General features: G+C 40.8%; 2 protein-coding genes across 10 annotated transcripts in view; one reads left to right on the top strand and one right to left on the bottom strand.

Moving 5' to 3' along the window:
• Positions 1-14817, top strand: part of IQCH (IQ motif containing H) — a 210260-nt gene that overhangs the window by 23091 nt on the left and 172352 nt on the right. For 6 of the 8 annotated variants that reach the window (XM_027067600.2, XM_053223829.1, XM_053223831.1 and 3 more), the window contains exon 5: positions 13844-13960. The exons of 1 other annotated variant lie outside the window; for it this stretch is intronic. In XM_027067600.2, coding sequence (XP_026923401.1) covers positions 13844-13960 — 117 coding nt within the window. Of the gene's footprint in view, positions 1-13841; positions 13961-14817 lie in introns of those variants that run through there. One more of the 8 variants, XM_053223828.1, reaches the window with a different exon arrangement.
• AAGAB (alpha and gamma adaptin binding protein) overlaps positions 1-14817 on the bottom strand; it is a 114189-nt gene that overhangs the window by 78365 nt on the left and 21007 nt on the right. The window lies entirely within an intron of this gene.

Genomic DNA, 14817 nt, shown 5'->3' with positions numbered 1-14817 from the left:
CATTCTAGTCAGGGGAGACAGACCATCGATAAGAAAATACCACATCATAATAAAGGCTGTTCTGAAAAGAAAACGGAGTGCTATGATAAAGGGAGCTTAAACTTCTCACCTCCCTTACTAGTAAGTCTCTGCTTCAGCTCAATTTTCCCCCTCCCCCCCAAGAATCTCAAGAGGGTCACTGGTGGCCCACATGTAGAAGATTGGGGCTCTTTGCAAACAAAATATCTGAAACTAGGACTCTCTCGAATGTATAGCTGCTATTATGATTCCGGAAAAAAATAAAACCACAGCCAGAACGTATTTTCCCAGAAGAGTTTTGAATCCTGGAGAATGATCATAAAGATAGGGAATCTTATGTGCAGTGTGTAAGCCCAGAGTTCTTTTAAAGACTGTGAGCATGGGTGAGCTTCATTTACAAGGGGCATGGACGGTTTCCTACCCTGACTTTACCTCCAGGGCCTAGATCCCTATTGTTGTTTTATTTCTAATATCAGTGACATCTGCTTAAAAATGCATAACCGCTGACATACAAGATAGCCCTAATTTTGCATTGTAAACTCAATGACAAACAGTGCTGTTTTGCCAGCTGTTCCCGCAAGCCTACTACACCAACTTAAAAGCTTATATTATTAAGTAGCAGGGAAATCCAACTGGGATATTACCACCTTTAATTGCCCACTGCCAACCTGTTCGACTAGGTAAACCCCGGTTGCTTCTTTAAGCTTCCTTTCTCCAAAGTAGATAACGATCTTTGGAGTTCCATTTAGCACCAAAAACTTGCATGACAAACAATTAGGAGTTGCTCAATTATAATTACACTCATAATTAAGAATTGTTTACGAGGACAGCTACATGCCAAAGAATGAAACTGGACCATTTTCTCACACCATACGTGAAAATAAACTCAAAATGAATTAATGACCTAAATGCGAGACCTGAAACCATGAAATTCCTAAAAGAAAACAGACAGTAATCTCTTATACATCAGACTTAGCAACATTTTTCTAGAAGGTCTCCTCAGGCAAGGGAAACAAAAGCAAAGATAAGCTATGTGGACTACACCAAAATGAAAAGCTTTTACACAGCAAAGGAAACCATCAGCAAAAAAGAAAAACAAAAAACAAAAAAAACCCAAACACAAAAGAAACAAGGCAACTTACTGAATGGGAGCAGATGTTCTCAAATGATATTTTCAATAAGAGGTTATACAACTAATAAATATATAAAGAACTATAAATATAAACACTAAAAAACCCCAATCTGATTAAAAAATGGGCAGGGCAGCCGGAATAGACATTTTTGCAGAGAAGGCATAGAGATGACCAATAAACACATGAAAAAATGATCAAAATCACTGATCACCAGGGAAATGCAAATCAAAACCTCAATGAGCTATCACTTTCCACCTGTCAAAATGGCTAGACTCGAAAAGGTAAGAAACAGCACGGGTTGGAGAGCATGTGGAGAAAAGGGAACCCACGTGCACGGTTGGTAGGAATGTAAACTGGTGCAACCACTGTGAAAAGCAGTACGGAGCTTCCTCAAAAAATTAAAAAATGGAACTACCACATGATCCAGCAACTCCACTATTGGATATTTACCTAAGAAAATGAAAACACTCATTCAAAAAGATGCAGACACCCCTATGTTTATTGCAGCATTATGTACAATAGCCAGGATATGGAAGCAACACAAGTGTCCATCGATAGATGGATGAATAAAGAAGATGTGGTACATATACACAATGGAATATTACTCAGCCATAAAAACGAATGAGATCTTGCCATTTGTGACAACATGGATGGACCTCGAGGGTATTATGCTAAGTGAAGTAAGTCAGACACAGAGAGGCAGATACTACAGGATTTCACTTACATATGGAATCTTAAAAAAACAAAAACAAACAAACAAAAAAAACAAATGAAGCAACAAATACCAGACTCTTAAATACAGGGAACAAACTGGTGGTTACCAGAGGAGAGGTGGATGGGGGATGGGCAAAATGGATAAAGGGGATTAAGAGGTACAAACTTGCAGTTATAAAGTAAATAAGTCACAGAGATGAAAAGCAGAGCGAATATGGTCAGTAATATTGTGAGGGAAAAAAACAATTGGTTATTGATCTTTTACTTTCAAAAAAGCCGTATTGTGATGACTTTTCTTCACAATGTATCTTTGCTCCTCATCAACACCAGCTCAGCCCCTCTTTGGGGCACCTCAGGCTACAGGGTTTGAAATAAAAACAACAAAGGAGAAGATGGAGGGAAGAAGAGAAGGAGAAAAAGTTTAGGGGCCAAGAGAGCATTTGATTTTCTTGTAGTATCTGGTGAGCAAACTCCTACACCGTTCAGATCAAAGGACCTCCTTACAAGCACGATACAAGCTGTGGAGCAGGGAAAATAAACGCATCCCATTGCTTGAAAATGATTCCCTCTCTTAATTCCATACAATGGATGCTTTATCAATCGAACAAACATAAAAAATACACTGTGATCCACTATGATGCAGCAATGTGCAGAATCAGGGTCTAAGATGGGAAGGATCCAACTTTGTGGATGTGGATCGAATTGAGAAAGCGACTTTCAAACTTTGCTCTGAAACTGAAGTTTTGAAGATTTTGGACATCATGAAGAATAATATGGTGAGAGATGAAAGAAGGAAAAAGAGCAAGTAAGCATGGCTTCCCAGACTGTCGCTGAGAGTTCTGCCTCACTTGGCGTTGGGCGGAAAGTTTTGCAGATGAGATGGTAATTGCATTTCACAGACCAGAGCGCACAGAAGACAAGGCCCCCAATGAGCCAACCACTGTGACCTCCATCTTCTCACAAGAAGCTAGGCTCCATGAAAGCAGTGGCTTTTAAAAAATGTCTGCTCCTGGGGCGCCTGGGTGGCTCAGTCGGTTAAGCGGCCGACTTCGGCTCAGGTCATGATCTCGCAGTCTGTGAGGGCTGTGAGTTCAAGCCCCGCATCGGGCTCCGTGCTGACAGCTCAGAGCCTGGAGCCTGTTTCAGATTCTGGGTCTCCCTCTCTCTGACCCTCCCCTGTTCGTGCTCTGTCTCTCTCTGTCTCAAAAATAAATAAATGTTGAAAAAAAAACTAAAAAAAAAATGTCTGCTCCTTTTCCCTGGGTTTTTAAAAACCCTTTTGTTATATTATGGAAATATCCAAAGAGAAAACAGTCCAGGAATGACCATTCCTCCTTCGCCTAGATTTAATAACCATTAAACTTTGCCATTTTTGTGTCATCACTTTTTATTGAAGTGTTTTAAAATACAGACCTAAGGACATTTCATCCCTCAATGCTTTAACATGCATCTTTAAAAATGAGCATATTCCTATGGCTGAGTCGGTTAAGCGTCTCTGACTCCCGCTCAGGTCATGATCTCACAGCTCATGGGTTCGAGCCCCGCATCGGGCTCTGTGCCGACAGCTCAGAGCCTAGAGCCTACTTTAGATTCTTTGTCTCCCTCTCCCTCTGTCCCTCCCCTGCTCACACTCTGTCTCTGTCTCTCAAAAATAAATAAAAAATGTTAAAAAATTTTTTTTAAAAATGAGCATATTCCTACATACCCACAGCACCATTACCACACCTAAAAAATGAACAATAATTCGTGAATACAATAAATACTCAGGTCATACTCAGATTTCCCCAATTAATCCTCAGATGGCTTTTACCAATCCTCTGTCCAAACCTGGATCTGCCAAGATACATCCTTTGCATTTGATCATTTCTCAAAGCTCTATTAATCCAAAGCAGAGAGACTCTGTTTCATTCATTGCTGTAATCTGTGCCCAGACAGTGCCAAGCCCGGAGTAGGCTCTCACTAGATGACAACAACACCGTGGTTAGAAGTATGGGTTCACATCCTGGGTCCACCACTTCCTACCTGTTCCTTGGCAAGTCACTTAACCTCTCTGTGCCTCACTTCCTCATCTGCAAAATGGACGTAAGAATAGCCCCTACCTCATAGAGCTGCTGTAAGGATAGAGGAGCTAATATTTGTAAATGTTTATAACAGCACACCATACGTGGGTGACTGTTATACAAGTGTTAATTCTTATTATTTGCTGATGAATACTGGCCAATCTCAATTATGTGCCTAATATGTGCCAGATACTATTTAGGCATCAGCCAAACATCTCTGCTCTCATGGAGCTTACATTCTAGGTGGGGTGGGGCAGTCATTAGGAAAACAAAAATGATGCACAAAGTAATTATATAGTATGTTAGTTGGTGAGAGAAAAGCTGGGGAAGGAGCCTAGGGGCGTTGGATGGTCTCACTTGAGCAGGAATCTGATGGATGAGAGGGAATGAGTCTTTGGCTATTTGGAGGCAGAGCATTCCAGGCAAAGGAATTGGAGCATGCAAAGACCCTGAATTAGGAGTGTGAACAGCAAGGAAGCTACAGGGGAATGTGCAGGGGGAGAGGAGTAGGAAAAGTGGTAGGGGGCCGGATCTCAAGGACCGTTGTGAGGACTTTGGATATCACTGTGATGGGAAGCCACTGGGGTCTTGTCCTTCAAGGATGTAAAAGAACAAGGGCAGAAGCAGGGGGACCACTTAGGAGCCGGTGTGGGCCATGATGATGAACTTGTAGCTCATCCTCACAACATTCTGAGGGAAGGAATTATTATTATGCCCATTTTGCAGATATGGGACTGGAAGATGGGAGATGATTCTAATCTAAACCCAAGCAACAGCAGAACTGGGATTCAAATGCAGGTCTGTTTGACCTCAAAGTTCTGGCCATTTCTCACCATTGTGAGAAAATACAAAAACTTGGGCTACCTGGGTGGCTCAGTCGGTTGAGCATTCAACTTTGGCTCAGGGATAGCTCACGGTTTGTGAGTTCGAGCCCCACATCAGGTTTGCTGCTGTCAGCGCAGAGCCTGCTTTGGATTCTCTGTCCCCCTCTCTCTGCACGCCCCCCCCCCCCCCGCTTGCACACTCTCAAAAATAAACAAACATTAAAAAAAAAATACAAAAACTTGAGTTCCCTTCCTGTGTTTGCCACAGGGAAATTTACAACAGAAAAACAAACAAACAAACAAACAAACCCACAGCAACATAAAGCCCTGATTCGGTTCACAAATGGCCCTAACGATAGCCAGAATTATCCTTAAGTATGTCCCTCCAAACTTTCCCAGAGAAACTTCTCAATCAACACACCTGCTCAAGGTGAACTTTTTTACTTTCCGATTTGTTGCAGTACAACTAATGTAGCAATTATGAAGCCGTGCTAGAATTATTCATAATACATTATGATACTCTATCATGTGTGATATCGTTTGGCTATAACTGGTTACTATTCACTTGGCTTACCTATACACTTTCAAGAGGTTCACAAGCTATAGCTTATGGAACAGATGACTAAGTGTGAGCTTTGGGGCTATTTCTATAAAAACTAGGCATCAAAAATAGGCCATTAGGACTATACCTCCTAATAATATTATTTCTATAGAAGATTCACTTAGCTACATACTTATGATTCATGACACCCTTCCCAGAAACAGAAGTAACTTACTACCTACAAGTGCAAGGACTACCTGAATTTCATTAGATGGTATTCGACGGTTCAGTAACATTTTGAAGGTGGCATCCCAAATTTCTCATGCCTTGCTCTGTACCTTCCCAGGAAATACTAACTTCTGGACACGCAGGAGAGCCGTGTTCTCTGGCTTCCCTACTCAGGAGGGTAGTTAGTAGCAGAGGGAGGTCGGTCATAGAATTAGTGATTGGCCCACGTGCCATAAAAATTGGACAGAATGTCACCTTTGGCCCACACCACGGCCGTTCACTGATGATTGTGGCATGGGGGCACATTGTAATGATAGCATAAACATAGTGAAACTAAAAAAAAAAAAAAAAAAATGTCTTTCATCCCCGGTGTGCTATTTCCTCAACTACTTTATTTTTAATGGTACTATGTGTGAGGTAGAAGATCTGTGTGTGTCTGTGCCGTAAGGGGTTCAAAGTTTGTAGACGGGCATCCTACGGCGTTGGCAATGCCATAACACAGGTTTAGGAAAAATGCTCCTGTAGGGCTAGCGGGGCATGCCAACTCCCTGGGCTTTGTTATGACCAGTAAGTACATCAGCTCTACAATCTGTTTCAAGCACAACAGCTTCTGACCACCATGTCCTTGTCTGCCAGCTCCGTAGTATGTTCTCCCGAGGATTCTTCAACACTCTAAGAACCTTTACCGACCTCTCAGTAGTTCACTCTCTATCACTTTTGCCTTATGGTCCTTTTCCTCCTTAGCTAAGTTAGGTTGCATGCTTGTGGCAGAAACTGTTGCTTCCCTAGCCGATACCCAGCCCCCTTTCTGCATTACAGACAGCCGTGATTGGGTTCAGGATGACATCACGCGCGAGGATGGTCCCTCATTTCTGAGGCCTCCTTGCCGTTAAGCACGACCATGTGTCGCAGTTCTGTCCAGTGAGTACGGAGTGGCTGATTTTTAGCTAGAGATATGGCTGCTCAATAAAGACTATATTTCCCAGCCTCCCTTGCAGCCGGACACAGGACCAAGTACTGGCCAATGAAGTGTAAGGGGAGGTATCGTGGGCGGTTGTCTGGAAACTTCCTTAAAAGATGGCTGGCTTGCATCCTTTGACCCTTTTCCTGCCTTCTTTTATCTTGCTGCCTGGAAGGAAGCTATGATGGCTAGGACTCCAGTAGCAAACGTAGACCCACAGGAGGAAGCCTATACACTAGGGATGGCAGGGAGCAACTTCATGAACTTCCAAACCAAGCCTGAAAAGCCCAGCCCCGGACTTCGTATACACGAGAGGAATCCATTCTGTCTTATTTAAGCAATACTCTTCCAGTTTTCAGTCAGAGGCAAATGTAGTCCTGGCCTTCCCATTACCAAATTAATTAATTTTTCTATGTGTGGATTTATATTTTATGTCTTCTCCTTTGTCATCATGGAAGTGTCTCTCTTATTAAGGCCTTCGATTTTGCATTTATCCCTTCTCATTAGCCATCAATTTCTCACTCCTCAACCACCCCCAGATCTTTGTATGACTAGCTCAGTTTTTTCATTCAGGTCTCAATACAACTGTCATCTCATCAGAGAGGCTGTCCTTGACCACCATATCTAAGGGATTATTCTCCCATTATTCTCTATCCCACTTATGGCCATCTGAAATTAATTATACATCTGTTTACATGGTTATTATAATTCCTTACATCCCTTCAAGAATATCAGATCATGTGGGCAGGGACTTTTTCTTATTCACCCACACCTAGCAGGCTTTTTTTTTTTTTTTTTTTTACCTTTTATCTATTTTAAATGTTTATTTATTTTGAGGCAGGGGGAGGGACAGAGAGAGAGGGAAAGAGAGAATCCCAAGCAGGCTCCACACTGTCAGCGCAGAGCCTAATGTGGGGCTCAGTCTCATGAGCCGTGAGATCATGACCTGAGCTGAAACCAAGAGGCAGATGTGTAACCGACTGAGCCACCCAGGCACCCCCACCTAGCAGGCTCTTAATAAATGCTGGAATGAATGAATGAATACATTGTGTTGTGAGTAGAGAAAGAGAGATAGAGGTTAGGGGAGGTCTCCCAGAGGACACTGTGCCTGATCTGAGCTCAAGTTTGGAAGTAAGAGTATGTCCAGAAGACACCAGAGAGAGAAGAGGACATTTGCCGAAGAGGGAACAGCATGCTCACTCACAGAGATGGAGAGGACATGTTGTATATGGCCACAGGCTGGCTGCTCTATGAGCAGTCACGATAGAATGTAGCAGAGGGGGCTGGACGGTAGGAAGGGGCCAGATTATGCCACCCTAAGGGAAACTTTTGGGGGATGTTAAAGAGGTAAGAGACGTATTTTAATTAGTGATCAGAGACTCCGTCCTTCCAGAGTTTATGCAGAGGATGGACTGGCAGTAAGGAGACCACCACACTGGCCATTGCAGAGGTGTATTTAACAATCAAGGAGGGCCCGGACCAAAGCAAGGCCCATGAGGATTAGAGTGAGAGTAAAGGATTTGGTAGATAGGAAGTTGCATCAGGAGTGTATCAACTAACATTTCTTTACGACGTGGCAGCATGTTACGATGGAAAGAGGTGTTAAAGTCAGAGACATAAATCAAATCCTACCTCCTCACTAGTGGGCCCTTGAGAAGTCACTTAACCAATTATCGTCATTGGTAAAGGAGTGATAATATCACATACTCCCTCTTGTCCTTTTTTAAAATAATTTAAGGCTTATTTATTTTTGAGAGAAAGAGAGACAGAGTGTGAGAGGCAGAGGGACAGAGAGAGAGGGAGACACAGAATTCAAAGCAGGTTCCAGGCTCTGAGCTGTCAGCACAGGGCCGGACACGGAACTCAAACTCACAAACCGTGAAATCACGACTCGCGCTGAAGTCGGACGCTTAACCAACTGAGCCACCCGGCCATCCATCTCTTGTCCTTTTAAAGGCTAAAGTGAGTCAGTTGGATTAGGACAATACCCACCTGTTATGGTGCCCGGCACAAAATGGCAGCTGAGTAAATGCTTGCTCTCTCCCCCAACCTTTCTCATGGTCTACAGCTCAACTCCTACAGGAATCAGAAAACAGGAGGGGCCCATCTGACTAGGAGTAGTTAAGTCTTCAGGTTTTGTGAACCTGAGGCAGTTAGGCAGCAGCTGGGTAATTTAGAAGCAGCTTGGAGTTAAGTGATGCTGTGATTGTTGGTCCCTCCAGCCCCGGCAGAGAGGTAGAGGGGCTGTCGTATATCAGAGAGTGATAGAGTTGAAACAATAGTAAATTCGTGAATAGTTTGATTTTAATTACCCTTTAATTTTAAATAGGCCTTTTTACTAAGGAAATTATTTTTTGAATAGACACAAAAATACAGAATGAAATCCATGTAACCCACAAGCAGCTTTAACATTTGCCATAACGTTACCATTCTTATTTCATCTGTTCCCTCCACATTTTTTGAAGTCTTATAATATATTATTTATTGAGAGAGATGGGGGAGGGGGGAGAGAGAGAGAGAGCACACGCAAGAGCTGGGGAGCAGCAGAGAAAGAGGGAGACAGAGAATCCCAAGCAGGCTCCACATTGTCTGCACAGAACCCGACGTGGGGCTTGAACCCACAAACTGTGAGATCATGACCTGAGCCGAGATCCAGAGTCGGACACTTAACTGACTGAGCCACCCATGGCCCCCGGTGAAGTCTTTTAAAGCAAATCCCAGCCATCATATTATCTTACCCTTAAGCACGTCAGATAAGGACTTAAAAAAAAACAAAAAACAAAAAACAAAAAAACTGGGGCACCTGGTTGGCTCAGTTAAGCGTCTGACTTCGGCTCAGGTCATGATCTTACAGCTCGTGAGTTCCAGCCCCGTGTCGGGCTCTGTGCTGACAGCTCAGAGCCTGGAGCCTGCTTCCGATTCTGTGTCTCCCTCTCTTCTGCCCCTTCCCCTCTCACACTCTGTCTCTCTTTGTCCTTCAAAAATAAATAACATTAAAAAATTTTAAAAAACCCAGAAAAACCACAACTATTACCACATCTAACAAATTTAACAATGCGTTAATACCATATAATTTCCAGTCATTGTTCCGTTTTCCCCAATTATCTTGAAATTTTTTTAAATTGTTTTAATGTTTATTTTTGATAGAGACACAATGACGAGACTAGAGCATGAGCGGGGGAGGGGCAGAGACGGACTCTGAAGCAGGCTCCAGGCTCTGAGCTGTCAGCACAGACCTGAGCTGAAGTCGGATACTTAACCGACTGAGCTAACCAGCGCCCCAGGTCTTTTTTTTTCTTCCTTTTTTTTTTTTTAAGTTTATTTATTTATTTGAGAGTGACAGAGACAGTGTGAGTGGGGGAGGGAGAGGGGGAAGGAGAAAGAGAGAGAGAGAGAGAGAGAGAGAGAGAGAGAATCCCAAGGAAACTCTGTACTGCCAGCACAGAGCCTGACTTGGGGCTTGAACTCACGAAACTGTGAGATCATGACCTGAGTCAAAGCCAAGAGTCACTTGCCTTCCCACTTCCCAACTGAGCCACCCAGGTGCCCCTACCTCAGCTCAGGTCCTGAGCTCAGGGTTATGAGTACAAGCCCTGTGTTGGGCTCCATGCTGAGCATGAAGTCTACTTTAAAAAAATTATATAAAGTAATATATAATATATATGTACATAAAGAACTCATGGCTTTTTATATATTTATAATATATAATTATATATATATACACACACACACACACACATACACACACACACACACACACACACACACATATATGTGTATGTATATAAGGAACTCATGGGTTTTTATATATTAGAAGTGTTTTGACCCATAGCCGTCATTTTTTGGCCAGTAGGCTCCCGAGTAGTGCTTTGTCATTTCAAGATACTTAACGTACATTAATCATTTCAACCTCACAAACAACCCTGTGAGGGTAGGTATTATTACCCAGTTTTACAAATGAGAAATCTTGAGCACGTGGCTTGAACCACGATTTGATGTCTATTGTTCTTTCCATTAAATATAATAATGGTTGAAAGAATCAGAGTATTAGAGGTGACTGGATTTTTTCTTTTTTCTGGTTTTGAGATTAAACAGCAGAAGTCTTTAACCAGTGGGAATATAATATTAGGCAATATCCACGTTAGAAGGCATTACTTGCAGCAAACACGGTTGAGAATAATGTTATGCTGATAATACTGTAACTTAGTAAATAGCCTGTCTCAACTTTGTTTGTGAAGCATTTCAATTTTGATTACTCTGTGCGGGATCTACTGCTCGGATGTATGTCATTTTATGGTCTGCCCATGTCTGGGGAGCTGGTATTACACGCTGCCTAGTGTTTTTAATTCAGAACTTCTTCGAAAAGAAACCTTAGCTTCTTATGTTTAAACTCTAGTTTTAATAGCATAAGCTATTTCCTTCTTATATAGCTTTGTGGGCATAGTAATAAAATAAATACCACAAAATCACTGATGAGATGAAAATTGAGCTCCCTGCTTCTGTGCAGCCATGTAGGTAAAACAGTAATTGGCTCTGATAATAACTTTTGTTCTTACAAACCAAAGTCTAAATGAGAGTCACATTTGATATATCTGCTTGTAATTACTATCAAAAGGAGAGAATTCTACGTTGAGATTGTTTAGGGACTCAGGATAGATTAAATAAATTGCTGCCTTTTCTTGATCAATTTAAGACAAATTTCTGAAATTATTTTTGATATTTTATCTTACTGTCAGGAAAAAGGATCTTCCCGAGTTTGTTCTTCAGCATAGTGGAAGGGTGAATTTTTTCTTTTTTAAATTGACAACTGTTTTTCTTAAAAAAAAAAAAAAAATCTTATTAGTAGATCTGATAATGCAGCTAATGCTTATAAGTATTTTCCTATATATCTCGATAGGTGGTTTGTGAGACAAATTTAGGTGATGAATGTATTTGTAGTGATTTACAGTGAAACCATTTGGTATGTTAATGTTATTTAAATGTGGGCTCTTTTAATATGTTTTTAAAAGGGAAATTTAATCATGTGTTATAATATATTATTTTGGCATACCCATGCTTTGGTGCCAACAGAGTAAATATTAGAATATTAATAATTTTAAAGGACCTCTCCCATAGCTTTAGAAAACGACTGATAAATAATTGATATTACAACCTGTCATTTCTTTTGGATTTCTATTTACATTTGGATTTCTTTCCATAAGGAGCTATGTCTAATGCCACAGAAACATACATATGGGCAGAAAACCACCAGATTTTAATGCCACTTTTAACAATGGCTCTGTATTTGGTCATTTCCTCCCTACACCAGTACAACAGCCACACAAAGTTGATGGAGCATAAGAAAACTAAGAAAATGCTACGGTCCACCGAGCCAATGATCCCAGAATTAAAAAGTTCTAACAAAGCTTATACATGATAGATGAAGCTATTACCGTCAATTGTATCCAGGGTTCACATTTTAAAAACACCCTAATTACAGAAACTACATCCAGTCAATATAATACATATTAGCAATTTCCCAATCCTTGCTGGATGGGAAATTATTCTGAAAGTTTAATTAAGAAGGAAAAAATTATGTTCAGGTATTAATTTCAATAAAAGAGGCATTCAGCTTCCACGCAAAAGCCCCGGAGTAGTGCTGGGAGTGTGGGTTACCCACAGAAGGAAAGCCATTTATAATTAGGCACAACATTGTTTTCACAACCACATGCACTTCAAGGAGGAGGAAACAGAAATGCCTTACATGCAACCTGTATCCCTGCATGGATTAAATGAAGTGGACGGCTGAGCACAGTTATTTAACGATTTGGTTTAAAAACTGCTATGTAAACAAATAAAAGGAAGGTTTGGAGCCTGTGCTAAGAAATAACTTATCAGGACAGCACGCATTCCACAGATATTTCTGTAATGTTCCCCTTCACCTTGACCTCAGGCACAGCCCACTTATGAATGTTGATGACCAAACAGCCGGTGATGACCAAACTAATCTTCCTGGTTTCTACAACCATTTTAACAATTGCATCAGATCACCCCCAGAACTAAGACACTCAATTGAAAGGAAAAAAATTTTTAATTGCTCACAACACTTCCTTTTGAAAAAGTCACAAGGGACCCATCTTTTAGGATTCCATTTACATGAAATGCCCAGAATGTCTAAGAGACAGAAAGTAGACTAGTAGTTGCCAGGGGCTGGAAGGAGGTGGAGGGAATGGGGAGTGACTGTTAATGGGTAGGAGATTTCTTTTGGGGTGATAGAAATGTTCTGAAATTAGGGGTGATGGCTGCACAGCTTTGTGACTATGCTGAAAAATCACTGAAGAGTATATATACTTTTAAAGGTGTGAATTTTATAGTATGTGAATTACATATCACAATAAAATGTCACAAGACTTCAGAAACTGTCAGTAATGTCATATTCCTTAAGTGTCAACTTACCTTTTAGCATCAAATCATAGAAAGCCAAAGCTGGGGAGGATGGGGGGGGGGGAGGCAGGAGGGGTAGGGGTGGAGGTTGGAGGGTGGGGGTGAGGTGAATAGTTCTCCAAGAGACCTTCAAGTCTAACTGCTGCGTTTTGCAAATAAAGAAACCGATTTTCAAAGAAGGAAAGTAACTTACCCAAGGTTACATGCAGGCAGTCGGGGGCGGGAGGGAGCAAGATTGGAACTTAGGTCTCTGCACACCTACCCCATGCCTCTTTCCACCACCACGGTGCTGTCTTCTCTGGTGGTTTATAGTTAGGCATCGCAGCCGCAGCTAATTTGAATTATTTAAAATGAGGAACACGTGGTTCAAACAAGATGCCTTTTTTTCCTAATGAAATCACACGTGTATCCCATAGATAGCAAAACCTCTGTGGAATCACTAAATTTGTTGCGGTAAATTCACCAAGTCCCCACTGAGATTTACCTGTAAATGTCCCTTGAGGAAAGTGGCCACATTAACAGACCAAGGGAGCCCTCTACCTGTGTATTTGTAGTATAGATTTCATTGGCAAAAATCCTTGACCTGGAAAGCTAAAAATAAACCGAGACCAGGTATCCCGGTCTTTTGTCCACCTTGGTTGACTTCTAACATTATTTTTGAGGAAATGAATGGCGTCCAAGGTTGTGTCTGTATGAGCAATAGGATACGTGGAGGAAAATCTGCAGAAAGTTCCTTTTCTGTAAATAAAGAGACCAATTCGCAGCCTAAATAAGAAACCCAAATATATATGTATATGTATATATATATATTTTTATTTTTGCAATAAGAATTACATTAAAATAATTATTTTCAAAGAACTTCATACTCCTTTGAGGATATAAAATGTTAGTAAGCATTTTTGTTCATTCAGCATGAAAGTTTCATTGTTTCTTTGTTCCAGCGAAAGATAGGGTTGAATGTAAAAATCATGCACGATCCTGAAAACATCCACCACAGAGGTGCTATAAATTCGACCTATGGAATCAGTTTGCCATACATTAATCAGAGAAAAGCATGTGTAAGTAACGAGTTGTTTTCATGAGCTCTTAATTTCTTCAAGAATTAAAAGTCATATATTTTGTAAGATACAATGTCGATTTTAAGTAAAGATTTTGATCCTTTTGTTCTTAGAATTTGGGGGAGATGAGGTGGAGTGGCTTTCATTTGGTTTGTAATTACAAATGATGAAAAATGTGTAAACCTACTTTTAGAGGCTCTCTTTGTAGCCCATTCAGTTTTGTCTGTTTTACCTGCCGTTCCTAAATAATCTGGCATCGTAATTTTAACAAGGATGAGATAATTTAACAACGAAAATGAATAGAGGAATTTTAAATATTTTATTTCTTTGATAGCAGGCTCACCGCTAGAAAAAGCAAAAGGAAACAGCAGCGTATCATTGGCTTCCATGGCATATGATCATATAGTACACAAAATTTAAGAATATTATTCTAAATCTGAAGCAAGCATGAATTAATTCTTTATGTCAGCAAAAGGAAGAGAGGGAAGAATAATCAAATGCAGATTGGCATTAAATGATCCCAGAGTCTGTGCCTCTATTTGGCTGCTAGGTGTCCCAAAGCCAGGACTGTACTTTCTGTGTTGTGGGGTTTTCTTAGGAGATTTCAAAGAAATGCTTCATTTTCATTGAGAAATCATTTGACTTGAGATTATTTCTAAACCTGAAAAACAGTTACTGAGATGACATCTATAAATTTTTAAATACACTTTTAACCTCGAAAGCTCTTAAATGCATGCTTTGGTGAAATCAAGACTAAAACCAAGATTAATTTTAGAATTCAATTGCAAAACCATTTCTAACCAGAAGAGTCTCTTAGATTAATCTTCTGAATTTCCTACGCAGACATTTTCATCTGC

Source organism: Acinonyx jubatus, chromosome B3 (assembly GCF_027475565.1).
Source record: "Acinonyx jubatus isolate Ajub_Pintada_27869175 chromosome B3, VMU_Ajub_asm_v1.0, whole genome shotgun sequence".
In the NCBI taxonomy this organism is placed as follows: domain Eukaryota; kingdom Metazoa; phylum Chordata; class Mammalia; order Carnivora; family Felidae; genus Acinonyx; species Acinonyx jubatus.
The sequence above is the reverse complement of the archived record's forward strand: the minus strand, read 5'-3'. Positions and strand labels throughout refer to the sequence as shown.